Source organism: Trypanosoma melophagium (assembly GCF_022059095.1).
Source record: "Trypanosoma melophagium isolate St. Kilda chromosome Unknown ctg22segment0, whole genome shotgun sequence".
Taxonomy (NCBI): Eukaryota; Euglenozoa; class Kinetoplastea; order Trypanosomatida; family Trypanosomatidae; genus Trypanosoma; species Trypanosoma melophagium.
The window spans coordinates 482,501-508,454 of NW_027125152.1; the positions used below are offsets into that span (position 1 = coordinate 482,501).

General features: G+C 41.4%; 7 protein-coding genes across 12 annotated transcripts; 1 reads left to right on the top strand and 6 right to left on the bottom strand.

The window, feature by feature from the left end:
• Positions 1–987: 987 nt before the first annotated feature.
• On the top strand, positions 988–2,052 carry LSM04_002798 (Peptidase M8; the record flags this gene model as incomplete). The annotated part of the gene is made up of 2 exons (XM_067334691.1): positions 988–1,315; positions 1,727–2,052. The coding sequence occupies 2 exons, from the start codon at positions 988–990 to the stop codon at positions 2,050–2,052; spliced, it is 654 nt and encodes a 217-aa protein (XP_067191660.1).
• Positions 2,053–4,255: 2,203 nt separating this feature from the next.
• LSM04_009176 (uncharacterized protein) lies at positions 4,256–6,117 on the bottom strand (the record flags this gene model as incomplete). The annotated part of the gene is made up of 2 exons (XM_067334692.1): positions 4,256–4,546; positions 4,624–6,117. The coding sequence occupies 2 exons, from the start codon at positions 6,115–6,117 to the stop codon at positions 4,256–4,258; spliced, it is 1,785 nt and encodes a 594-aa protein (XP_067191849.1).
• Positions 6,118–9,692: 3,575 nt separating this feature from the next.
• LSM04_000433 lies at positions 9,693–12,851 on the bottom strand (the record flags this gene model as incomplete). 3 transcript variants are annotated; one of them, XM_067334695.1, is made up of 2 exons in its annotated part: positions 10,195–10,213; positions 10,267–12,851. In XM_067334695.1, 2 exons carry the CDS (start codon positions 12,849–12,851, stop codon positions 10,195–10,197), a joined length of 2,604 nt encoding a protein of 867 aa, XP_067191579.1. The 3 variants fall into 3 exon arrangements, with proteins under 3 accessions (XP_067191577.1, XP_067191579.1, XP_067191578.1); XM_067334694.1 differs by lacking the exon at positions 10,195–10,213 and having other exon boundaries at positions 12,254–12,287; positions 12,340–12,851; XM_067334693.1 differs by having other exon boundaries at positions 9,693–12,851.
• A 652-nt stretch (positions 12,852–13,503) lies between these two features.
• Positions 13,504–14,148, bottom strand: LSM04_009586 (uncharacterized protein; the record flags this gene model as incomplete). The annotated part of the gene is made up of 1 exon (XM_067334696.1): positions 13,504–14,148. The coding sequence occupies one exon, from the start codon at positions 14,146–14,148 to the stop codon at positions 13,504–13,506; it is 645 nt and encodes a 214-aa protein (XP_067191862.1).
• A 1,343-nt stretch (positions 14,149–15,491) lies between these two features.
• LSM04_005963 (Glutathione S-transferase) lies at positions 15,492–16,730 on the bottom strand (the record flags this gene model as incomplete). Its single annotated transcript, XM_067334697.1, has 1 exon — positions 15,492–16,730. The coding sequence occupies one exon, from the start codon at positions 16,728–16,730 to the stop codon at positions 15,492–15,494; it is 1,239 nt and encodes a 412-aa protein (XP_067191759.1).
• A 1,119-nt stretch (positions 16,731–17,849) lies between these two features.
• LSM04_008263 (NOT2/NOT3/NOT5) lies at positions 17,850–18,884 on the bottom strand (the record flags this gene model as incomplete). The annotated part of the gene is made up of 1 exon (XM_067334698.1): positions 17,850–18,884. The coding sequence occupies one exon, from the start codon at positions 18,882–18,884 to the stop codon at positions 17,850–17,852; it is 1,035 nt and encodes a 344-aa protein (XP_067191821.1).
• Positions 18,885–19,732: 848 nt separating this feature from the next.
• On the bottom strand, positions 19,733–25,909 carry LSM04_002759 (uncharacterized protein; the record flags this gene model as incomplete). Of its 4 annotated transcripts, XM_067334699.1 has the most annotated exons (2): positions 22,972–22,978; positions 23,052–25,909. In XM_067334699.1, 2 exons carry the CDS (start codon positions 25,907–25,909, stop codon positions 22,972–22,974), a joined length of 2,865 nt encoding a protein of 954 aa, XP_067191655.1. The 4 variants fall into 4 exon arrangements, with proteins under 4 accessions (XP_067191658.1, XP_067191657.1, XP_067191656.1 ...); XM_067334702.1 differs by having other exon boundaries at positions 19,733–25,909; XM_067334701.1 differs by lacking the exons at positions 22,972–22,978; positions 23,052–25,909 and adding an exon at positions 19,733–22,192.
• Between the last annotated feature and the right edge of the window lie 45 nt (positions 25,910–25,954).

Here is a 25,954-nt window from a genome sequence, read left to right on the forward strand (position 1 = left end):
TACATTACAGGAAATGTTTGGCGGAAGTGCTCTGTCTTGATGGGCTGGCGGCCGCAACGTTGGGGTAAAACCTACACACAACACGGGGAATAAAAGAAATCAGTCTTGGTGCGTTTCTTAGTCGCTTGTGGCCGCTGGATTGTTTTGGTTCTCCGCCAATCTGGGGTCGGGGTGGGTAAAGTGGGTCCTGAGGGGATATATATGATCGTACCCTCCTCATATACATCGTGGGCGAGAGGTTGTTTGAAAAGATAGCGGGCGACAGGAGTTGGAGGCGAGGCGGGAATGAAGGATTTCGGGTTGTCATGGACAATTCTGCCCTTATTTGTTAGCTTGTTTTCATCCTTTCTGCTGCTGTGATGGCGTTGTGTTTTCCGCGGACGAATCTTTTCTCTCTTCTCTCTACTGCGACGCCGTTGCGGTGGTCAGGGAGGGGTCTCCTATTTATTTTCAGAAGGGGAGTCGAAACGCTGTGTGGATGCCGAGTCTGTGCGGGTGACCGAACAAAGGCAAAAGCGCAAACACAGCGAGTATGACGAACCAACCCATATCACACATGAGTGTGCGCCGTGCGAGATACAATGCACGTGTGATACGCATCCACAAGGTTTGCGTGTCCCGTGCGTGACTCTTGCACGTGTCGCCACCACGGGGCTGTGATGCTTTTTTTCGACAATGCCTGTACGGTGGCAATTTTATTTGTGTACACCTAATGCCAAAATGACGGCGTGTGCGATTCCTCTCCTTTTTCACCTCCTCTGCGTAGTGCCTTTCTGGCGCGAAAGGAGTGGTGATTCGGCTGTGCCTAAAAAGGTGACCGGTGTGTGTTTTTTCCGTATTGTTTATAATGATCGTCGTGGTTTTATGGGTTTGATTTGCGCATCTGTTCTTTTCTTTTCGATGCTTGACTTTTCTCTTCTCTCGCTTGTTTTCATAGATATACACAATCACACAAACCACTCTGCAAACATTAAAAAGGCGGTTTAAATGCGTCGATTGTTTTGTGTAGTGTTGGTGTTGCTGTGTTTTACCCGCGTCGGTATTGCGAGTTATGCGGGTTTTACGTGGGAGTGGCCGAAGAAAACGCAGGATCTTCAGCGCACGTTTATTCCCTACCTTGGACAATCAGAGGGACTCGTTGATAAAGATTCGGTGGAGTGGAAACCCATTCGTATTGCTGTAAATGCGTGGGGTGTATTAAATGCCATTCAAACCTGTGACAACCTCAAGAATGGTGGTAGTCAATATGTGCGTTTCTTCGAAAAGGTGAATCCAGTATTCGATAGGGGAATTTGCGAGGCCGTTGAGAGTGTGAGTGCTGAGAGAGCTGTGATGTTCTTCGGAAGGGGTGTTCCTTGGGCTATCAGGCTACATGCTGATCGTCTTCTGGTGAAGCGTGTCAGTACCAGATTGAAAGTGGCAGAGGAAGATGAAGAAGTTTTTAAGGGGCCTTGCGAAGGTGTCGCGGTACCTGTTGAAGACCGAGCATATCGTGTTCACAATGCTGATGTTGTTGTCTATGTGGGTCTTACGACCTCGGAACCCGTTACACGCATCTGCAAATACGACGGGGATGGACGCCCGATAGTCGCCAGTATCAAACTAAATCCCAAACAAATCCTTAGGTCTATAAAAACAAACGTTCGCCTTTTTGCACATGAAATTGCACATGCAATTGGATTCGACAGCATACGCAACAAAACCGGGGTGACGTTATCGGAGGAAGCCGATGGAAATACCTTGTCCTTGGAGATCAAGGATGGGAAAATAAGGGAGAGCCTCCAGAAGTTCTGGAATTGCAGCGATGATAGGGTCGGTGTAATAAAAATGGAGCGCGTTGGAAATGGTAAGAACCAGTTTCATTTCCCCAAGAGTTTTGTGACGGGCGAGCTCATGAATCCGCACAACGGAGGTATGGTTTACTCGCCGCTTTCACTTGCTGTTCTTGAATCCACGGGGCACTTTAAGGCAGAGTTCGATAAGGCTGAAGGACCAGCGAAATGGAAAAGGGGACAGAAGGGAATGTGCGGAAAATTGCAGGGGAGGCGGTGAATAAGATCAAGGAAAAAAATAAGGATGGCAGCAGCAGTCCTGCATTATCGCACAGTCCCTTGTTGCTTCTTGTTCTGCTGTGTGTGTTGGGTTGCACTCTTGTGTGCTGATCGGTGTTTCCATGACACACAGCTGCACAGTGTTAACCTTTGTTTGACTGGACATGGGTGTGCGTTGTAAGGTCACTTTTCTTTTTAATGGATCTTGATGTTTCTTTTTTTTCTTTCCAGTGCGATAAATCTCTTGTTTGCTTTTTTGTAAATGGATACATCTTTTGCATTCCCTATGGCGCTCATCGGACGACAAACCATCTTTTTTGTGATGGAGTGTTCTTTTTCTTTGTTCGCATTATCTGGGTTCTGCTTTGCCGCTGTTCACTGTGTGTGCCTGGTGATGTGTGTGTTCCGTAATGTTACTAATTTTTGCTTTTACCCATGGGAATGGGATAGAATCCCCAATGTGTTTTAATTGCTGTGACTGAAATGTGAAGAATGGCAGGCGGTTCAAGACACACAAACACGCACACAGTAATAACCTTCCTTCTCTTTGTGTGTGTGTGCGTGTCTGTTCTGCTGCATATGGTGGTGTGCTCCTCAAGCTAACCAATAGGCGTGGTGCTTTGTGTTTTCCCGCGCCGTGCATCAGTACAGGCACGCAGTCCTCTGCAGACACATTCTTTTATACACTCTTCCCTTCTTTCTTTTTGTGTGTGTTTTCTTTTCATAATTAATTTGCACTGTGTGTGTGTGCAGCTGTGTGTTTCTCTTTTGCGTTTCCCATGCACCTTGTGTGTGTTGGGTTTTGTGTGATAATCTCTTTTTCATTGCTAATTGCAGGCTGCAGGCTATGCAAACAATGAATACTTCGACACTATACTTTCACCATATAATAAATACTCGTTATGAACCATAAAGTGGATGTGACTGTCTTCAGGCATCGCAGCCACATTAAGTCATGAATTTCTTTTGTTTTTTTCATTTTTGCTCTATTATTGTGTCTGCCTCACGCAGTCACTCTTTTCTACATTTTTATTTTGGTAAAGATATTGGTGGGTTGTGGGTGTTTGAGTGTGCCCTTCCTATTTGTGTCCTTGTGTGTGTGTTGGGGTTTCTCCTCGCACCGCCCACGTAATGAAAACACATTTCTTCGTTCTCGCCTTCTCTCTGTTGGTGGTGTCACTCACGGCATGACCACGAGCATATTTCTCTGCCCTTGTGGTGTAGTGTGTTGTGTGGCTTGCTTGAGTGACTGCAGCCTGCGGGGAGGGACTGAGACTGATCCGCTTCGGCTTCACGTAATGGGTTTGTTTTTCTTTTTGGGGTGCGTATTGATGCAATGTTTTGATTGGTGTGGGTGAATGCTGCTCTAATTGGGAGTGTCAGCCGTGATTGGTGTGTTATTGTGTGCTGTTGGTATCCTGTTTTTCTTTTTTTCCGTTGCTCTTGTGTTTTCTGCTCCTCTCTGCAGGTGTGTGACTCAGTGTAGGGTTTTAGTGTATGCCTTAGTGCCTCTCTGGCATGGGCATGTGGGTGAGATGGAGACTCTGTGTTGCTGGACCGCTCCACTGCGGATTCTCGGTGGTTGGTGTGTTTCTGCTGGGCGCTGATGTGTTTGCGGTGCGCTAACTGTCGGCGTGGCGATATCCCCTGCCGCGTGTTTGAGGGGCTGGAGTGAAGGTGCGGTTCCTTCGCGTTGTTGTGTGATTGGGGCCGCACATGAGTGCACTGTTGGGATTCCCTCTGTTGTGAGTTGCAATCTGGCGAAGCGATGGTGAGGGGCTGGGCGAAGAGGGCATGGAGCCATGTTTGTAGTTTGATTCTGCTCTGACTCTGTGGTGTGTTTGCACTTCTCCTTGTTTACCTCTTGTTGTTGATTGGGCTGCAGTTAACGTGTGCGGCTGTTATGGTTGGTGTGCCGTGCCTCCCCGCCACTTTCTCTTTCTCTCTCTATCACTGTGTGTTTTTGGGAATGTGATGTGAACCATCGAGGCATTTGCATTGACCACAACGTGATTCTCGGACCTCTTTGCGCCAAGCCACCCAACACAGGCACGGGACTGAAATGCCACACTTCTTCCCCTCACACACCGTGGCTCCTTTCTTTCCTCTCCTCCACGCAAACTCGCATCCCGTCCTGTTTTGCGCGGCTCACGCTCAGCGTTCAACTCTTGCATTCGGGGGAAGGGCATTCCAAACGCGAAGGCTCACGGCAGCGCGGGGCACCTATACAAGCACGCCTGGAGGCTCATCTTGAACGGGATCGCACTCCAAACGCGATCGCGTTGGCCTGGTCGAAATTCCTGTCCGACGACAGTTGCGGCGCGGCATGCGCTCCAAACATGCACGTCACACAGCAACACACCAACACAAAAACACAACCACTTTTTGCGTCCCTCTCCAAACGAGAGAACATGCATGGGCTGGCATGAGCGGCATGCTTCGCTTCGGCGGGGCTCGAGGGGCACTTTACGTCCCGAGGCGCTGAACCTTGAGGCCTGGAATATCATGCTCAGGGACTTTGAACTTGAGAGAGATAGAAAGGAGGTGAGAAGGAGAGGGGAAAGGATGAAACCCGGCAACCAGTCTGCACGAGGCGCGAGCCGCTCGTCGTGGGGCTCGTTGTCGGGTTTCGCCCTTTACTTTTTCCCCGCGACGGTGATGAAGCAGACGACGCTGTGGCCTCGACATCGCTGGCGTCCTGGCGGAAAAGACGGGGCGGCGGCGGAAGAAGATGTGACCCCACCGCCGTCTTGGAAGGAGGGCGATGGCGCAACCCCTTCCTTCCCTTACATTCCCGAAATCCTTCTCGCGTCATTGCGCCCGAGCCGTGGGCAGCACACACGCAACCGTGGGTCAAGGGCATCCGAGAAAACCTCGTCTTGAACATGCAACGCACGCCCCACGTCCCTCCAGGATTGTAGCTGAACACTGGCGATGGGGTGCGCGGCATGCAAGGGGAACCCCCTAAAGAAGAGAACCGCCTTACAACGAGGACTGCGCACGCACAGAAAACGGCAATTACCAGAGCACTTTCCCCCATAGGAACACTTTCCCCCATAAGGAGACTTTCCCCCATAAGAACACCTTCCCCCATAAGAACACTTCCCCCACAAGAACACTTCCCCCATAGGAACACTTCCCCCATAGGAACACCTTCCCCCACAAGAACACCTTCCCCCACAAGAACACTTTCCCCCATAAGAACACCTTCCCCATAAGAACACCTTCCCCATAAGAACACTTCCCCCACAAGAACACCTTCCCCATAAGAACACTTCCCCCACAAGAACACCTTCCCCATAAGAACACTTCCCCCATAGGAACACCTTCCCCACAAGAACACCTTCCCCCATAAGAACGCCTTCCCCCATAAGAACACCTTCCCCACAAGAACACCTTCCCCACAAGAACACTTTCCCCATAAGAACACTTCCCCCCACAAGAACACCTTCCCCATAAGAACGCATAAGCTTCCCCCATAAGAACACCTTCCCCCATAAGAACACCTTCCCCCATAGGAACACCTTCCCCATAAGACAAGAACACCTTCCCCCATAAGAACACTTCCCCCATAAGAACACTTCCCCCACAAGAACACCTTCCCCCATAAGAACACTTCCCCCACAAGAACACTTTCCCCCATAAGAACACTTCCCCACAAGAACACCTTCCCCCATAAGAACACCTTCCCCCATAAGAACACTTCCCCCATAGGAACACCTTCCCCCATAAGAACACCTTCCCCCATAAGAACACCTTCCCCATAAGAACACTTCCCCATAAGAACACTTCCCCCACAAGAACACCTTCCCCCATAAGAACACTTCCCCCACAAGAACACCTTCCCCCATAAGAACACTTCCCCCACAAGAACACCTTCCCCCATAAGAACACTTCCCCCACAAGAACACCTTCCCCCACAAGAACACTTTCCCCCATAAGAACACTTCCCCCACAAGAACACCTTCCCCATAAGAACACCTTCCCCATAAGAACACTTCCCCCATAAGAACACTTCCCCCATAAGAACACTTCCCCCATAAGAACGCTTTCCCCCAAAAGACATCGTTTTCCATAAAAGTCCGAAAAAAAAGTGTTTAAAACGACAGATGCCACGAAAGAAACCAAAAAAAACACAAAAAGCATTACTCTCCAAAGGGAAATTCCCTTGTGTGCCAGAGTGGGATTTCTGGTTTCTCCTTTCCCTTCCTTTATGCGGTTGGGTTCTGGGTGTTGCGGCGCAGTCCACTTTCTTTCGCTCCTATTCATTTTCTTCGCTAAGGAACAAAAACAGAGAGAGAAAGAGGGAAAAAAAAAAGGGTTAAGGGAATAAATTAAATAGACATGTGGTTTGCAACCATTAGCAATAGTGCCAGTAAGGAGAAGAAAAACAACAAGGTTTTTTTTTTCTTTCTGGTGTATCGTGCATGTTCTCTCTTTAAAATTTTCGTGCGTCCTTTGATCGAGAGGGTGGCTGTTTTTGTCACTTCTGTTTCCTTTTTTTTTGCCTTGTTCCAACTATATAAATGGATAAATAATGAGGTGGGGGGAAAGGGGGGTGGGGTTAATTAATTCAACTGAATAAAACAATAAAAGAAAAATAATAGCTAGCGGGAAATGCGATCGGGCATTTAGTTTCTTTTTTTTTCCTATTATTACTATTATTTTACCCCTACTATTGTTTGACCCCATTTTCTCCAGCGAGTGAAACACCCGGCGAGCCCCAGCTGGGAGATGGAAAACAAAAAAAATCAGAACAACAGAAAGAGACATATAAACTTGCGAAAGAATACAGGGAAATTAATAAGGGAAATAAACAAAGAAAAAGAAGAGGAAACCAGAATTCGGATATAACGACGGAACTCAAGAATAATAAAATATCATTTTCTCCTTCTCGTTCGGTTTATAGCAGTCTTTTTCCTAAAGAGAAAAAAAAGAACATCCTCTTCCTCGGTTTTTTTTCTTCCTTTTCTTCTTCTTCGCGGTCCTTTATCTCATGCACGCGCACGCCTAGACTCTTTCGTTAACCCATTCACTCTTTCTCTCCCTGTTTTTAAATGCGCTTTAAATCTACCCATTCACGTCTGCTACATATCAGAGAAAGAGATAACTAAAGAATAGAAATATACGTACGAGTTTTTTAATACTAATGTCGTGAATTCGTTTTTTTTTCTTGGGAAGTCAAATAGATAAATATCTTCACACAACCGTGCTCCGCAAATAGACACCGAGATAAAAAGTAGAAGCGAAAACCGTGTTTAAGTAGGTAAGTAAGCAAAACAAAACAAAACAAAAAAAAAGATCTTCACATTTATTTAAACTCTCTTTCTCGCTCCTATTTATATCTCACTTTTATTTTTCTCTTTTTCTTTCACCCTCGCACTGTTGTTGTCCCCTTATCAGCAGATCAATACTCCGTGAAACACGCACATAGAGAAATAAATAAGAAAGAGTCCATCTTATTTTTCCCTTCTTTATAATTTCTTTCCTTCACGTCCATACAACAACGAAATGTGAAGGCGTTAGTACACTCATCCCAGTTTGCAGTGATGATGATGACTCAAGGGCACAAAACAATAATAGAAGCAGCAAACTATATATGAAGAGTGCAAAAAAAAAAAAAAAAATAAATAAGTATATCAAGGAAAGCAAGAAAAACAAGAAGCACAGAAGGATTAAAGAAAAAAAAAAAAGAAAAAAAGGATAAAAAAGCAGCAAAAAAGGTGGAAGAAAAGTCGGATGGCAATAAACCAAGTGATATAATCACAAGGTATCCTTCTAAAGAAAAGGATAAAAGAAAGAGGAAAGCAATTCCAGGAAAACAATATCTCAACCACAAACACAAAGATAAGAAGAAAAAAAAGCGAAGCTATTGTGTGGTCGGTTTTCCATTCAAAGATATATTAAAACACGTTCCCTTTCCTTTTACTCCCCGTTTTTGGAGGTTCATGATTGTTCCCCACTCACACGACTAGAAATTTATTTACTACGAAAAATCAATTCTTCCAAATTCCGTATCTCTCTGGATTAGAGATACATACACAAAACAAGAAAAAATGATATGAATAGATGGGTAGAAATATAAGCACAAGAGCAATATATATATATATATACAGATGTATATATATATATATACAGATGTATAGATAGAAAGAGAGAGTATTGATCCAAATACACACAGAAGCAGACAGGTATATATATATACCCATGTGATTTATCGTTTCCCCACTTTCCCTCGTGTACTACCCGCAGGTAATTTCCCTTAACAGCAAAGAAGGAGCGAAAATAAGTTAAAAAAAGAAAACAGAAGCAAAAGAAAAAAGAAGGCACACACACACACAGAGAGAGAAATAGTGAAATATAGATCATAGAAAATTAAAAAGACACTGTGAGTTAAAGAAAAAAATGCAAGTGACGAAAACAACAAACAAAGAACAAAAGCAAGCAAATAACAACAACAACAACAACAAAAAACCAGGGAAAAGAAAATAGATTTTTTTATTGTTCTTTTTTTATTTCGACTTTGTTCTTTTGTTTAAAATGCTTTCGTATCCTTACTTCCTCTAATTTCACTTTATCCATTTCCTTTGCTCATTCCAGAGTTAATTATAAACGTTCATGTAGATGTACACGCAAGAAAAAATTAAACACACAAATGAACAAAATCACGGATATATATGCAACTAGGCACATCTCCAATGCGAGATAGCAAGAGAAATCTGCAAAGCACACAACGTCTCTCTCCCCTTATTTCTATCGTTCACGTACTGCTTTACCAAATAAACTCCAATTGCATGGGCACAAAAGTAACAACACCCGAAAGCAAATAAATTAAAAAGGAAAGGATAGCAAACAAAAACAGCAATAATTTGAATAGACTGATGTATGGACTTAAATATGTGCATACACATAGATAAACACACCAAAAAGGCATATGTTTTTTTTTTTAAAGAAGAATGTTTGCAAACACATATGCTGGGAAAAGAGAAAGTGTGCTTATGTAAAGTATGTCTCTGCAATAATAATAATAATAATAATAATAATAATAATAATAATAATAATAATAATAATAATAATAATAATAACAATAATAATCCAATAAAAGCAATAAACAAAGAAAAAGAAAGAAAAAGAAAGAAACGAAAGAAAAATAGCATAACATGAGCAATTCACGGGATCTTTTATGTATTGCAGAGACCAGCTACATCCCTGCCTCTAAAATATAAAATGAACATTTCGGTCGCGTATCCAACTGAATTGAATCCAGAATGAAATAAAACACCAGAGTTGGATAGGAAAATAGAAAGAAAGAGAAGAAAAAAGTAAAAAGAAAAAAGGAGGGGTACACCCCCCATTATTCTCTGTATCACACACACACGAAGAAAGAAAGAAACTAACACATAATAACAAAAATAACAACAGAAGCATAAAAATAGCACTGAAACAGGGATATATATATATAGATTGATAAACTGTGGCTCCTTTTCCTGCTCTTATTAAAGAAAGGAGTGAAGTTAATATTTCACTCTCCTTACTCTTTCTCTCAATCTATATCTTTCTCTCTCCTCCCTCTATCTTCACTCATTCAGTAAAGTAATAATACTGTAATTTATCTTTTATTCTTTCATTTATTACCACCCATTACCTTAATCGCGTGTCCTTACGATTTCTGTACCGACTGCTCTGCTGTATCTGTTCTTCTGGTGGTATTAATAGATTCGAATGGAAAAGATCGGGATACTGCTGCTGCTGTTGCCCAAGTAATGAGAGAGAGGAAGTAAAGGAATTAGAGACCGAGTCACACAGAGAAAGACCACATAATCTATACGCAGCACCCCTACCGGCATTGTGTGAAAACGCTAATGAGGATCTCGTTAGGGATTGTTTGCGTTTCTGCTGAGATTGGGATTGATGTGGATGATGATGATGATGGAGTGCGGATGAGTCTCGAATGGTTTTGGTCATACTCGTGTGGGTGTGTGCCACATCCTCTGCACGAATACCAGTAAAACTGAAATCAAGAGATTCATTCATCCTCTGCGCTTCAAAACATCCAATACGGGAACGTGCCTTTTCCACACTCATAGTTACATGTCTCCCGAAACGTTTTTCCTGCAGTCGGGGAAAGAGTTTTTCAAGTGCCTTAACAAGTTGTATAAGTTCTGGTCCAACCGGCAAGGCGTCAAGCATGGTTTGTACCACATAATTACCATACTGATTGCATGTAATAGTAGAAAGAGCTGAAGACTCAGAATAAGGGATACTGTTATTATTATTATTATTATTATTACTACTATTATTATCATTGTGATTTCTGGTGCTGCTGTTACTGCTTTGGCTGCTGACGGTAGTATTAGTGGTGAGACTCCGTGTTAACAATCTTTCATCATCTGTCGTCTCAAGTAACATACAACAAATTTCCAGTTTAACATGCTGACTGCAATACCGCAGAATCTTCTCGACCACATTGGATGCAAACTTATCCGTACAAAGTGTCTTTAATAAATGTCTGAGAAGCGATGCGGCCTCATCCACCACATGTCGATTCTCTGGATCAGCACAAAGTTCAAAGAGATGTGTTAATACATAATTTCCAAACGGACTCGTGGCGAGTGGTACCACATTTTTTAATACAGCCCGTTGTAATCGTACTTGCTGCACTGCTGGGGCGAGTTTCATGCAGTTCTGCACCACACAACAACCTTGTTTATCATTGCATATTTCCACCGTGCGGTCCACAATGGCATTATATAAAAACACCACACGTTCTGGTACACGTTCCAGCAGTTTATTCACAACATGCGAACCACTCGGGTTCTTCATAAGTGATGGGGCATCACGTCCCAGTGCATTACACACCAAGTCAATCTCACTCTCTGATCGGAGAGAGTCAATGAGGTTTTGTACGGCGTAATTACCATGAGGTGAAACCGCGATGGTGCACAACTTGTCAGAGAGATGCTCAGATAATATCATTAGTCGTTCATTATTAGGGGCAATTTGCAGGAGCTTCTTGGCGAGAAAGTTTCCATGTTGACTCATCATTACTCGTGGTAAATCAGGTAGAAGTTTCTTTACAATCTGCTGCACCGTGGGTGAGTGATAGGGTGCACTCTCCAGGATAGACTGCATGGAACGGCAGCTCTGCTGACTAAGATCCAATTCCAACAGAGAACTTGACTGTGGCGAGGGAATTTGCGATAATCTCCTTAGCGGCATCATATCAATAGAACGTTGTCCCGCAGTAATTGTTATTGTTGTTGTTGTCGGTGTAGTAGTAGTAGTAGTAGTAGTAGTTGTTGTTGTTGTGGTGGTGGTGGTTCTTCTTGTTGTTGGTGTTGGTGCTGTACAACTCTGGGGATTATTACACGGACACTCCGACAGTATCATAGGCGGAAGTTGACGATTGCCGGAACCAGGCGAGACCAAAGGAAGTGGAACAGATGATTGTTGTTGTTGGGAAGTGTGGTGTGAATGATTTCTGTGCGATGCATGACGGGAAACGGCCGAGGTGCCGTTGAGAGATCGAGAAAGACTTCCCAGTTCTCCACTTAAGGGCAACAGTGCTGAGGAACCCGTTAAACCAGTTTTACTATTATCATCTGCGAAAAAACACGTGGGTGTCTGTGTAATGCTTCGAAAACTATTCTTCATCTCAGTGAGAATAGCATTACTGTTCTCTGGTATAGTTTTAATGCCTGGACATGTTGTTCTGGGATCCATAGAAACAGACGGCATCACATAAGTATCATGCAGATCCTCTGAAAAAGATGGACAGAAAACAACACATGGAGTATGTTCTTCTTCCTGTTGCTGTTGGTGTTGCTGTTGTTGTTGTTGTTGTTGTTGTTGTAAAATATTTCCCCTTGTAGTTCTCGCCTGCGAAAGACCTTCAGTGCGATTATTATTATTATTATTATTATTATTATTATGATTTTGTTGTTGTAAAGTGTACGGCCCACCACTCAATCGAACTCCCCCGTCATGTGATGGGGAATGGAGAGAAAACAGATCTGAGTTAATCGTCGGTTCCATAGACGAGATGTTGAGGAACGATCTTTGCGGATTCAAACTCTCATTACTACTGTTATTATTGTTGTTATTATTGCTTGTACTGCTGCAGTATCCTGAAAAGTGAAGCCAAAACGGTGTTGATGGTGTACTTGGTATATTGTTAGTTGTACCTCCTCCACTTCTTCCACTTATTCCTGATGTTCGCGTTGTTGTTGTTGTTGGCTCTATCGCCTGCTGAATCTGCAGTCGCATTGTACCCAGACTCTCCTTGGACGGTGTCAGTCCATTCACTGCGGAGAACGGGGAAGTGGAGCGGGTTGGCAGAAGACACTCCGGTGATTTATTATTATTATTATTATTATGCATCTTAACAGGTGTGTAGGCGCAGAAAGGCGATCCCTTTGCCGTCGTTGTTTTTGCTGTTGGTGTTGTTATAGCAAGAGAAGGGTTTATACCTTCACTAGTCAAAAAGATTAAATTGGATGATGTTGTATGAATTGGTGGAGTTACGCAGTGTTTTGCTTCCTCACTCACAACATCCGCCTCAAGATATGACGACAACGGTGGTAGACAAGGCACAGACGATTGGGTGGTGGAAGCAACCATACAAGCAGACATATTATTATTGTTATTATTAATATTATTATTAAGAATAATGTTGTTCATATCAGAGGAGGTATCACTTCTCCCATCTGTGTTTCCACCACCAGAGGCTCGTTCTTCATTGATTGCTGCCACTTCCGCAAGAATCCGGTCTAACCCCCACTTTGTATTATCGGAGCTCATTGCAGAACCTTTACGTACAGCAATTTTAACGTAAATAGATAGATATTACTTTTTTTTCCTCTTTCTTTCCTTTTCGTTTGCTTTTTTTTCTTACGATTCTGTTTGGTTTTTTTTTCGTTCTTTTTTTCTTTGGTTTTTCCTCTTTACTGTTTCGTTGTTTACTCACTCTTCTGATTTTCTTGACACCCCTTCGGCCGTGTCTGCGTGTGTGTGTATGTAAGTGAGAGTCTCTCCAGCTTTAAATTCCTAACACCTCTACAAAAGAAAATATCCCTTTCTTCTTCTTCCTTTTTCCTCTCTTTCTTTCTTCTCTTGTTGTGAATGTTCTTCCTTCTTGTGTTTCCCTTTCCAATGCTGTGGGTTTCTCAGTCTTTTATTATTATCTTATTCCTTTTTTTTCTTTGTGTTTGCTTGTACAAGTATATATATATATATATATATATATGTGTGTGTAAGAGGGAAAGAAAAAGAGAGAAAACATAACATATTACAGCACTACGAAGTAAAAGAAAAAAACATATTCGTCAAATAAATAAATAAATAAATAAATAAATATATATATATATATATATATATATATATTATTTATATAAACAAAATAAAATAAAACAAAGCAACACGATAAATCGAATCATACATTCATCCCAAAACTCTATATATTTTCATCCACTTCTAAACGATCCCGCACTAACGCCGTCCACATCTCCTCACACTCATCATACGCCAGACCCGCACTTCTCACAACTTTGTTATTATTACTACTACTATTATTATTATTATTATTATTATTATTATTATTATTATTATTATCCCTTCTTATTGTTTTTGTTTGCCTCTCTGTTGCTGTTACTATGGCCTCATACCGCTGCTTCAACACCAGTGCCCGCACAGCCACACCATCCAGGCGATGCACATCCCGCCAGCATCCATCACTGCAGGCTGCCGGACCCAACGGACTAAACAGCCACAAAAACACAGCAGCGCTGCAGGTGGACAGACCGTACAGAAGCCGCCGCTGCCACAACACACGTGTGGGATTTCGCAATCGCCAGACACGGTAAATACGACGTTGTTGCCAAGAGGCCAACAGTCCCGCCGCCGCAGCGGATATTACAGCCATGACGGTACAAACACGGGCTGTAAGTATGTGTGTAGAACTACAGCGTAAACGTGCGGCGGCGGTGGATTCACTGCTGTTGTGTAGGAGCTGTGCATCCACCGCACGGGCATTGCAGAGATTTATGATATCCTCCACACTACGATGTGTACTCGTCGTAATAGTAGAGGAAGTGTTCATTTGATTATATATATATATATATATATATATATATATATATATATATATATATATATATGACTGAAATCTACTATTGCGTAAATAGGGTAGTATACATAGAGAGAGAGATGGGAGGAAAGGTTCATAATGGTACGAGTAATAATAATAATAATAATGGGAGGAAGAAGATTAAGAAGCAAATAATAGTAATAATAACAATAATAAAGGAAAATAAAATAGTCACCGAATATGAGAAAATATATAACAATAATAGTAATAATAATAGAACGACTCACACACACATACACACTCATACACAAATAAACAAAAAGTAAAGAAGTAAAACACCGATGGACGCTTATGCGTTAATAACTCCCACCGCAACAGAAAGAGCAAGCTGAAGTGCAAATGATATATATATATATATATATATATATATATATATATAGTAATTCATACAATATTGCACTCTTTCTGGTGACCCACCTCTACTCTCATTCACCATTCCCTCTCCACCTCTATCTCTGTATACACAGACACACATACAGAGAAAGAAAGAGCGAGAGAGGCTCACGAACGCTGCCGAAGACTATAAAAGAATGAAAGAAGAAACAGAAAGAAAGAAAAAAAGAAAGAAAGAGCGAGAGTGTGTGTATGTGTATGTGTGGGATTTGGGGGATAAACAAGAAAAAGCAAAAAGTGAAGGGAAAAAAAAAACAAATAGATATACGCAGGTACGCACACGCATGTATGTAAAGACAACAATGAATGATATTATTTTCCATCACTCTTTCTTTTTTTTTCTCCCCTTATCTCTCCATAAGTATGACAACACACCTCCTTCTTTCTTTCCTTCCAACTATGCATCCCCTCACTTCAGAAAACAAGAAAAACAAAAAAAAAATGGGGAAACTGAATGACAAATATAAACAACTAAAAATAAATAACTATGTAAATAGGCTCGCTTATTCTTTTTTCTTTTTTTTTGATTTTGGTCTGTCATCCTTCACCCACCCATCCATACACAGATATATATATATATATATATATATATATATATATATATATATATATATATACTTTTAATCTAATTGGATTATCCCTTTGATTTTTATCTTCTAATTTCTTCTTGATAATGACATCTTCTTCTTCTACTGCCAGTTACATTCACAGAGTTCCCTTTTCTTCTCTGTTTCCCTTTTTTTCTCTTTCAAAAATCCCCCTTTCCTTCTTTTTAGTTGTTTGCGGTTTTACTTCTCTCCCCTTTCTTTTTTTTTCCACACCCCTCTCTACCGTAAAAACACCCACCCACCACACACTATGCAGGATCCATTTTCTCTTCTCTCTACTCTTCTCTCTTTAATTTAGATGTGACTCATACCAAGTGCCTTACGCACATCCGCCGCCACCGGCAGCCGCATAATACTATTCACATACCTCACCAACTGCGGGAACTGCTGCCGGGCGGTCGGCTGCACGCACTTCGCCTGCAGGGCGTTATTCACAGCGGCGGCCACGACGAGATCGGCGGCGGTGAGGGAGTCGCCAACGAGAAAGAGAAGATCGCCAACGTTGGGATTGGCACTGCGGCGGGGAGTTTGCGTGGAGAGGCGCGGACTATGCGCAGAGAAACGCGGCGGCATCATATTGCCCTCCCCGATGTCCTCCGTATTATTATTATTATTATTATTATTATTATTGTTATTATCATCATGGTTGTTATTATTGGCATCGGGTGGTACTTCCATGCGTGTTTTGATGTTATATGTGTGGTATCCACGCAGTACGGCGCTCTCGTGTGGAGTTGCCGATATGTATATATCCTCCTCTGAGAGTCCATCCTCCACCTCCTCCAATGTACCCGTGCGGGCACTGCTGAGAGCACGTGTATTATTATTATTATTATTATTCTGGCGATTTCCATTTGTTTGTGAACCGCCACCCATAACTCTTCGCAGTTCCCTCATAAACACCAATCGCTGCTCCAATCCATGCAGGCCTTCTTCCAGCGCCTCCTGTAAACGTTGCAACTCCACCGCCGATACTAACGGCATTGTCGTTGTTGTATTATTATTATTATTATTATTATTATTATTATTATTATTATTATTATTATTATTATTATTATTATTATTATTAGTATTATTATTATTGTTTCGTGGACTAGCCACGCGTGTGCGTTTCTGCTGTTCCTGCTGTTGTTTCTCCGCATTGAGGATAGGAAAAGCATGCGTATCAATTTCCATCATAACAAAGTCCAGCCACGCATCCACCTCCGCCGCCTCATTCACACTCTTTCCATACAACAAATACGGCACCTGGTGCTGTGGGGAGGGATAGCGATCACACCCATCGGCACCATATGGCCGTTCTGTACGGGCAATATAACGGACAATGGCATGGGTTTCAAAGAGATATCCCTCATCCGATTTTAATACGGGCACTCGGGAGAGTGGATGACAGTTGCGGCGATAACTGTCGGTTTCATTTTCAACGCCAACGGTGATGGGGACAACTTTGAGTGTGGTGCCGGCGTAGGCCGCAATGAGGAGAATACGCTGCACACGGGCGTTGTCAAGGGGTCCAATCAGACTGAGTACCATCACTCTCTGTATATATATATATATATATATATATATATATATATATATATATATATATATGTATAGTTTGTTTGTTTGGTAAATAGATGGATTATCCTATTTTTTTTTTCTTCTGCAATGACAATTGCAATTGTTATTGGTGAATATGAACTAGAGTCAAAGATGAACCCGTGAGTGAATAATTATATAGGATTCTTTCGCTATACTGACGGTTTCTTTCCCCTTTTTTTTCTATATTTCTATTTCTTTTATTATTATTATTATTATTATTATTATTATTATTATTATTATATTTCCCTCTCTTTTTTTTCGTTTTTTTTTCTCACCATATCCATTAACGCCATCCAATAAGTTATACATCGCACATAATTAGAAAGAAGAAAAGAAGTATAGGGAAAATAGATAGATAGACAAAGAAACAGACACACAAACACACAGAACGATTGCAATATATGTATATATACCAAAAACACGAGCACCTCTTCATAGTGAAGGGTCACAACACACACAGAGTAGTAATAAAAAGATAAAAAACAAACAAACAAATAAAAAAACACACAGACAGAGAGAGAAACATACAGTTAAAAATGTGGTAGCGAAAATAGTGAGAAAACAATAATAATAATAATAATAATAATAATAATAATAATAATAATAATAATAATAATAATAATAATAATAAGTAACAACGAAAAATTAAAAAAATGGAGAAACACACTCACTCACAAATTGCAAGAAAAAAGAGCAGCGATATTAACAGAGGAAAGGAATGCGTAAAAGAGAAAGGATAGCGAGGGGAGAAGAAAGGAAAAGAAGAAAATCGTCGACAACAACAACAACAACAACAAAAAGCATCACCACAATCCATTATCACTATTACCAACTCCTTTCCTCTTTCTATTTTTGTTCCTCACTCTTTTAAACAAACATACACACACATACACAAACAAACAAATGCTGCATGCTTATATATATATATATATATATATATAGTTATGTATGTGTGTATATTTGTACCAATGTGCGTATTGTGTATATCCCATTTATTATAATGTGTGTATGTTCCGCTAAATAAACACAATTCTACCTTATATATATATATATTGCTACAAATAGTATTTAAGCCGTCCCTGCCGTTGTTGTTGTTGTTGCTGCAGTATTGGCATTAGCCGTCGTAGTCGCTGGTGTTAGTACTGTAGGGGATGCTGCCGTCGCACTTGTTATGGGTCCACCAGCACTATTATTATTATTATGATTACCGGCAATCACCGCGCTAAGACTGGCGTGTGCGGGATCGGAAAGATCACTCTCCACCTCTGCAGGATTTGGCTGGTAATTTTCCTCAATCTCCATTGTCCATGTGTTTTGATTGAAGAACTCAAACCCACTAGAACTCCGCCGCCGCATCCACTGCTGTCGTATCTTGTGAAAACACCACCCCCGCTCCAGTAAAACCCGCGCCGCCGCCACCTGTAAAAGATCCCGCGGCATCGAATAAAATATATAAAGCAGTGTATCATTCTTGTACTTTTGCAACAACTTCAGTGTGGGCTGGCGGGGTTTGGCCTGTTTGTAGCAATCCGGAATGCGGAACTCCGCCACCACCGGCACCTCCGGCCTCTCCAGCGCCAGACTCACAAGTGTGGGATGCAGCGGCCGCTGATGGGCGACGTTGAGGCCGAGGGAGTTGAGGTCGAAGCCCCGCGTGAGGTAAAAGAACGCCGCCCCGTCGCTGTTCTCCGGATTCGCCGAGTTTTGGATGAGGCCGGGGAGTGCCAATAAACCGTACGGGCCCTCCACCGCCACCCGTCCACGTTGTTGTTGCGATTGCGATTGTTGTTGTTGTTGCTGTAACTGTTGTTGTATTTGTTGTTGTTGTGGTTGATGTTGGTGGACGGCTGTAACAGGTGCCATTACGGTCTGATGAGAGGCATGTACTTGTTGTTGTTGTTGTTGTTGTTGTTGTTGCATCATAGACTGTTGTTGTAATTGTTGCTGTTGTTGTTGTTGGGACACAAAGGCGGCAGTGGGATTGGAATAGGCGCCACGCATTGATTGATATGGATTGGGGGCGCCTGCGGGGACTGTGAAGCCCATATGTACACCGTGTGGGATGCCAGCCGCATAGCGGGCAGCCGGATTGCTATTGTTCATTTGTAAAGAAGAAGAAAAATGCTTTTATATATATATATATATATATATATATATATATTTCTTCGTTTTTGATTTATTTATTTATTATTTTTTTTTTTTGCGTTGTTTTTGTATAGAAAAACGCAATAAATGGATTGGAATTAACACAAACTACGTTCTTTTTTTTCTTGTTTTCTCTTATTATTTTTTTTTCTGTTAATATATATATATATATATATATATAGTACGCACGAGCTCCTACACCTAAGTCTCTTTCTTTTTCTCTAAATAGTATATAATTTATTTCTTTTTTCTTCTTTCTGCTGTGGACTACCCAACCTCTGCGTTTTTCTTGCCCTTTTTGTTTTCTTTTTATTATTATATGTGTTTTTTTAAATGAAAACAAAGAAATGGGAACACCAAAACAATAAGAATAACAACAAAAAAAGAAGATAAATATTCACCTAGTCACTTCCCCTTAATGTGAGAAAAGAAGAAAAATACCGATGAGTACTGCGAGGATTTAAACAATTAGACACATGATATCATTAATAACAGATAAGCAGGAAATTAACAATAAAAAAACATACCTCTACTTATACACACAGATATAAATAAATAAATAAATAAATAAATAAATAAATAAATAAATAAATATATATATATATATATATATATATATATATATATATAACATTGGATACCTCTCTGTATGCAAATATATTGGTACACTTCCCTGACTGTGACTCCCGTTTCCTTCGCCAGTCAAACACATACAATATTGCAAATAATACAGTGCAAACAACAACAACAACAACAAATACTCAAATATGGAGAGACAACAAAATAAAAAAAAGAAACAAGACAGTTTATTCGGTAAAAGCTTGATCAAGTTCGTCAAGCAGGGTGCCATAGCCTCTTCCTCGCGATTTTTGTCGAGCAGGAGAGGTTGCCTGTTGTTTTTCTTTTTCTTGCTGTGTTGACTGTAAAGTAGATGGAGATCCCGGCATTGCCGCATATGAAGCAGGACGTGGTAGTCTGCGTGGAGCCAATCGTCCAGTATTTCCTCCCCCTATTGTATGAATTATACCTGACGTATTGATACTATTATTATTACTGTTATTACAGACTCCAATCAATATACCACGTGGTGGGACAACTGGAAGGGCTGCGTGAGAATCAGTAAGAGGGGCATCACTCATTGAATCTCTGAGAACAATACTTGGCGTGGAGTGCGGTCTTTCTTCCATGGACGGTTGACGTTTCTCTTGATATGGATATGATTCATCTTGTTCTTCTTCTTCTTGCTGTTGCTGTGTTGACTGTAAAGTAGATGGAGATCCCGGCATTGCCGCATATGAAGCAGGACGTGGTAGTCTGCGTGGAGCCAATCGTCCAGTATTTCCTCCCCCTATTGTATGAATTATACCTGACGTATTGATACTATTATTATTACTGTTATTACAGACTCCAATCAATATACCACGTGGTGGGACAACTGGAAGGGCTACGTGAGAATCAGTAAGAGGGGCATCACTCATTGAATCTCTGAGAACAATACTTGGCGTGGAGTGCGGTCTTTCTTCCATAGACGGTTGACGTTTCTCTTGATATGGATATGGATATGGATATCGTTGTTGATGCTGTTCTTCTTTTTTTTCTCTTTCCTCTTTTTGTTCTTCCTGTTGTTGTTGTTTTTCCTGCAGTTCAGTGTTATCTGTGGTAAATGTTAACTCCACGGCATTCCTATCCACCGCATTCATGACGGCTTTGTGAAATGTATGAGGACTACACTCACTAAAGCAACGCAGTTTAGACCGCCACTCGGACCAGTAACTATACCGCAGTAATAAACCCTCCCATAGTGTGATATGTGAGAGTCGTACGGCGTCAAGGAGAGGACCAATAACGTTTTTATTATCCTCAAGGGAAAAGTGAGGGTTAATAAGACCAGAGTGTAGTATAGCATCACATGAGACGTGTAGACGGCGTGGTTTAGTATTTGTAGCATTGTTACTATTAGTATTATTAGGTGTACACCATCCCACACCACGCAGGGTTGCCCCTCCACCACAGGCTTGATAGAAACATCGCAATGGAAGAAATAGGGGAGGTGCCAAATGTGAATTACTATTACCACTACATGGATTATCCAGATTATTTCTACTAATATCTTCATCCTGGATGTTTTCAGAATTATCATGATGATCCATATCTACATCAGCAATAGTATTATAATTACTACTATTATCATCCTCATCATCATCTTCTGCACTCTCTTCATTTTCATGGTTTATGAGAACATCCCCATTCCCATACACATGATGAGTATGATGATGATAACGATCATTAACACTACTACTCGCGGCACTAGAACTACGTACTCCAGTTCCTCTTTCTTTTTCTTTTGTTGTTGGTCGAATCGTTGTAGCGAAGAGTACAGCACAGAACTGACTGAGCGAAAGTGTCTGCCGCTCCAGCTCCCAATAACGAACATCCCTCTCACAGTTCACCGCAAATGTTCCAACCAAACCAGCATGCATCACATCAACCAACAACAATAGGAATGCCTCTGTAAACTCAAAGCAATGGGGGTACATTTGACGTAACTGCCGTACCGCATCTATAAACTGCAGTAGAATTGGCGAACTCTTCATATTATCACCCGCATTCACTGCTGTACAATCATCTCCAGTTCCTTCAGGTAACTCACCACCACCACTATTATTATTGTTACTATCACTATTATTATTTGTACTAGTATTATTGCTGTTATCATGATGGTGCGTATGATTACTGCGGTCTACATCACTGTGTCCACGTAGAGTGGAGGAACGGGTAATACACGGATGCCCAAAAGCCACAAACTCCTTTTCAAGTAATGTAATAAATCCCTCTACAGTGCGGAAGTATGGATCTAACAACAATTGTGTGAGGGCACACACCTGCGGTGTACGATCCCAACCATCAGAACAGTTCACCATAACTAATCGTGCTTTCTTACGACTCTGCAGTGGTGTATAGGATGGCGGTTGGTATTGTAAGAGAGATCTCCTACAGTTATTTCGTTTCTTTCCACCACTAAAGGGTATTACACTAAACGCACGCATCCACACATACATGGTAGAAGATCCCCGCATTGTTCGATCTCCTATCCCAATCGTACTTGTTATATTATTTGTTGTTTTACTTGTTGTTGTTGTATTTCCTGTCATTATTGTATCTGCAGATTCCCTCGCCGCTGGTGGAAGTGCCTCTTCATCTGAAACACCCGCCACATGTCGTGCGGCATCTCCCGCAGTGTAAAGAAGTGCATAGATATAATACATCCACGATGATGAAGAAGTATTGCCTGATTGCTGTTGTTGTTGTTGTTGTTGCTGTGATGCTACCGATGACAATCCTCCACCTGTTGCACTTTGCAGAGATTGACTATTATTACTGCCACCGCGGCTATTACGTGGGGTGGCAGTGTTTACTGTAAAGTTTTTCAATACCATAGGGAATGTCGGATTACGATCTAACACTTCTGCGAATAGTGCATTATACGCACGTCGCACCTCATGTATATTCACTAATGAGCAGAATCGACCCTCTCCACGAAAAGTAAATCCCCCACCGAGAAAGGTATTACCAATAGCAGTAATAGGACTACGTAGATCGAGAAAACGTAATCGCATTCCAGAAGCACGACGATAGGCATCAATCGTATTAACTTCCGATGAGGGTGTAAGAAAGGCGTACGTTGTAGTGGGCTGTGCCGTTCGCACCACACCTGCACCTGTGGGGGCGTAATAAAACGAAAGCGCTTCCACGCGTTTTCCCACACGTAATTCTCTCGATTTAAGTAAAACATCATCACTCATTCCATTCGGCACAACAAACCGTGCGGGATATGTGGGGAACTGTGTATAATGGGGATTGGCATTGGAGAGGCGCCACTGACGGGCCGGGATCCCCTGACGTATATACTCCTCCTCAGCAGAATACAACCACCAATCATCCATTATTTCATTTTCATTTTCTTCCCTTTCTTCTCTTTGTTGTTGTTGTTGTTGTTGCTCTGCACGGCGTGCCTCCACATCTGCGAATGCCACGAGAAGATTTCTCAACACCTGCTGATAAAAAGGCGTATGTGGTGTTGGCAGTACATCTGCCGCCGCCAAGGTGAGTGCGGTCATACGCCACGGCCGCCGGGCACTCGCTAAGAAACGATTTCCATCAAATGACTTTAATCCACTCATGAGTTCACTCTGCACCAGACGTAGTGTGGTGTTCTTTTTAAAGTCTAACCACAAACGACGACAGGAACGGGTTTGTAATCGAAGTATTGTGGCAACACTATCACCGGGTTTCACACAGTGTTGGACTTCCATTAAGGCAATACGGGGAATTACAAGTGTGTGCCTTACATGACTCGGACTATTACTAGTTTTACTATCTACACTGCCATTACTCTTACCACTACTGTTCATACCATTATTGCTTTTTTTTATTCCTCTTCTACTATTAACATTACCGCCTCCATTAAAACCTCTACCACTACTATTGCAACTACAACTACTATTGTCACAATCACTATCACTGTTACTATCACTATCACTGTTACTACTGGAACTACTACTACTCCTACTATTACTACTACTACTACTACTACTACTATTACTATTACTACTACCAGATTCATCACTAATGTTTCTCATGTTGCCTTCACCAACACCAACACTACTACTACTACTGCTACTACGACTACTCATACCAGTAGCAGCAGATGTAAGGTGAGGAAAGGGTTTACTTGTACTACTTGCAGCCACGCCTCTAGGGTAATTCAAATGAGGTTTCGTGCGTTTCCGACTCTGAACACCACCAAACGCACTAACAAAAATAATATCGGTTTCTGTGATAAATAAAGAGCATGGGTGTCCTCTATGACTACAAACACCAGGAACTGCTGATGAAGATGAAAACATAGAAAGAGGAGATTCATCTGTAGAGAGTAAGTGCTTCGGTTCTAAATCGTACAACCAAACACTAGTAGTTTCACACAGGCGTGGTCGGAGTAAATCCACTTTATTTAGCATATGTTCTGAAGGAAATATATCACCTCGTGCAATTTTTGAAAACGGACGAGTGGAGCGACTTTTTGAAGAAGACTCATTCTTAACAACTAGACGATGAATGAGGTTTGGGAGAAAGCTTTTATTGCCATCTCTGTCATGGTTCTTATTATTGGTGTTATTATTATTATTATTATTATTATTATTATTATTATTATTATTATTATTATTATTATTATTATTCTTGCAACTTGCACTATTTCTAGACCCATAGGTTTGTTCACTCGTTTCTAAACGATCATGGTGAATAGATGTTGGCATATCGTTAACAGGAACTTCTTCACCATGAAGGCCTCTATTACCGATATAAGCATTGGATACTTCCAACACTCCATCATGCAATAAAGGGGCTGGAACAGAAGAAGAATCGGAATAAATACTCTGTCGCCTTTGTGGTTGTTTTTTTTGTTCTTGGTGTTCTCTGTGAAGATTAAAAGCCTCAACAATGACATCATTACAGAAAGATACGAGTGGAAAACGTCTTCCACACTTACTACTATCCGTTTTTCTTTTCTGTACGTTACTGATATCTCCATAGTGATATTTCTTCTTCTTACTCTTTTGCAGTTCGTGTTGGGATTGCTGTACACCGGCTTCTGCAGTAAACCTTCCCATATTATTATTATTATTACCACCAACCCCACTGAAGGGAGCAGCGATGGAAAGAGATGATGAAACTAACGGCATGATATGTGGTCGTGTTTGTATATTCGTTGTATTCGTTTGTATATTCATTGTATTAGTTAGATTCTTTGCCTTCTCTACTCCCAGTATAATATCTCTTCCCACAGGACGATTGTGTAATGAGAGTGACTTGGCTCTCGTCAAGGCATTTCCATTATTCATATCCTCTGTATTCGTATTGGTATTTTTTTTTCCCTTCTCCACAGCATTGAAGTTTGTTTCATAACAAGAAGAATGATTAGAAGATGTTAGGAGGGCGTTATACATTTCCTGTCCCCAGCCAATAAAGATTGGTGTTACATCTATTTCAACTTCTTCCTTTTCTTCTTTTTTATCTTCTTGATATTGCTGTTGTAGATAACATACTGCCCGTATAATCAAATCAACTTGTTGTTGTTGTTGCTTACTACTCACACAATGATAATTAAGATGTCCATTCACCCAAACCCCACACCGTTGTAGGATATTCACATTATAAACCGACACATCTCGAAGAAATATACGCAGAAGTCTCCTCACATCCATTGTAACTTCCGCTTCTCGTTCAGTTACTGTTGCGGTCTGCCCATGTATATTTACACTTAACGTGGATAAACCGTCTGAGGGTGAAAATACCACTCCATCGCTCCGCACAAGCAGTATAGATGATCGCATTACACCCTCCTCTTTCTCTGTGTACTGAGAAGAATAAGAAGAGAGAGAGTCATCCTGCTCTTCTCGTGCAAGTGGTAATATCTGCAGACACTGCAATTGTGGTAGTAATAACGATGATGATAATGATACGGTAGTAGTAGTAGTAGTAGTAGTAGTGTTAGTGTTGTTGTTGTTTGTGAATGATGGAAATAGATATTGCAATACCGTTGGTGGTATTGGTATATCTAATAACGATTTCACTGTAAAAGCGAGATGACTGTCCACATTCATTATGCGTTGGGCGTGTAGAAAGAGAAACGGTCCGAGTCCAACGGTGTGGGCTCGTTGCCAGTCTGAAGATCCACATATATCTGCAGAGAGATATGATTCATGTGGACGTACCACACATAATAATAAAACAAACTCACCAGGTGATACAGATAGATCTTCTCTCCATAATTCTGTTTTTACTTTTTCTTCTGCTTGTTGATATGCAGTTAATTGGATATTTGGAGTGTATGCCTGTTCTAATTGCCTCGGTTCTTCTTCTTTTTCTTTTTCCTTTTCTCTTTCTTGATGGATGTGCGTGGGTGGAGACGCACTGCCGTCCATCCTCTCAAACTCCCACCCCTTTAAGTTTAAGTATTGGCTCGCTAC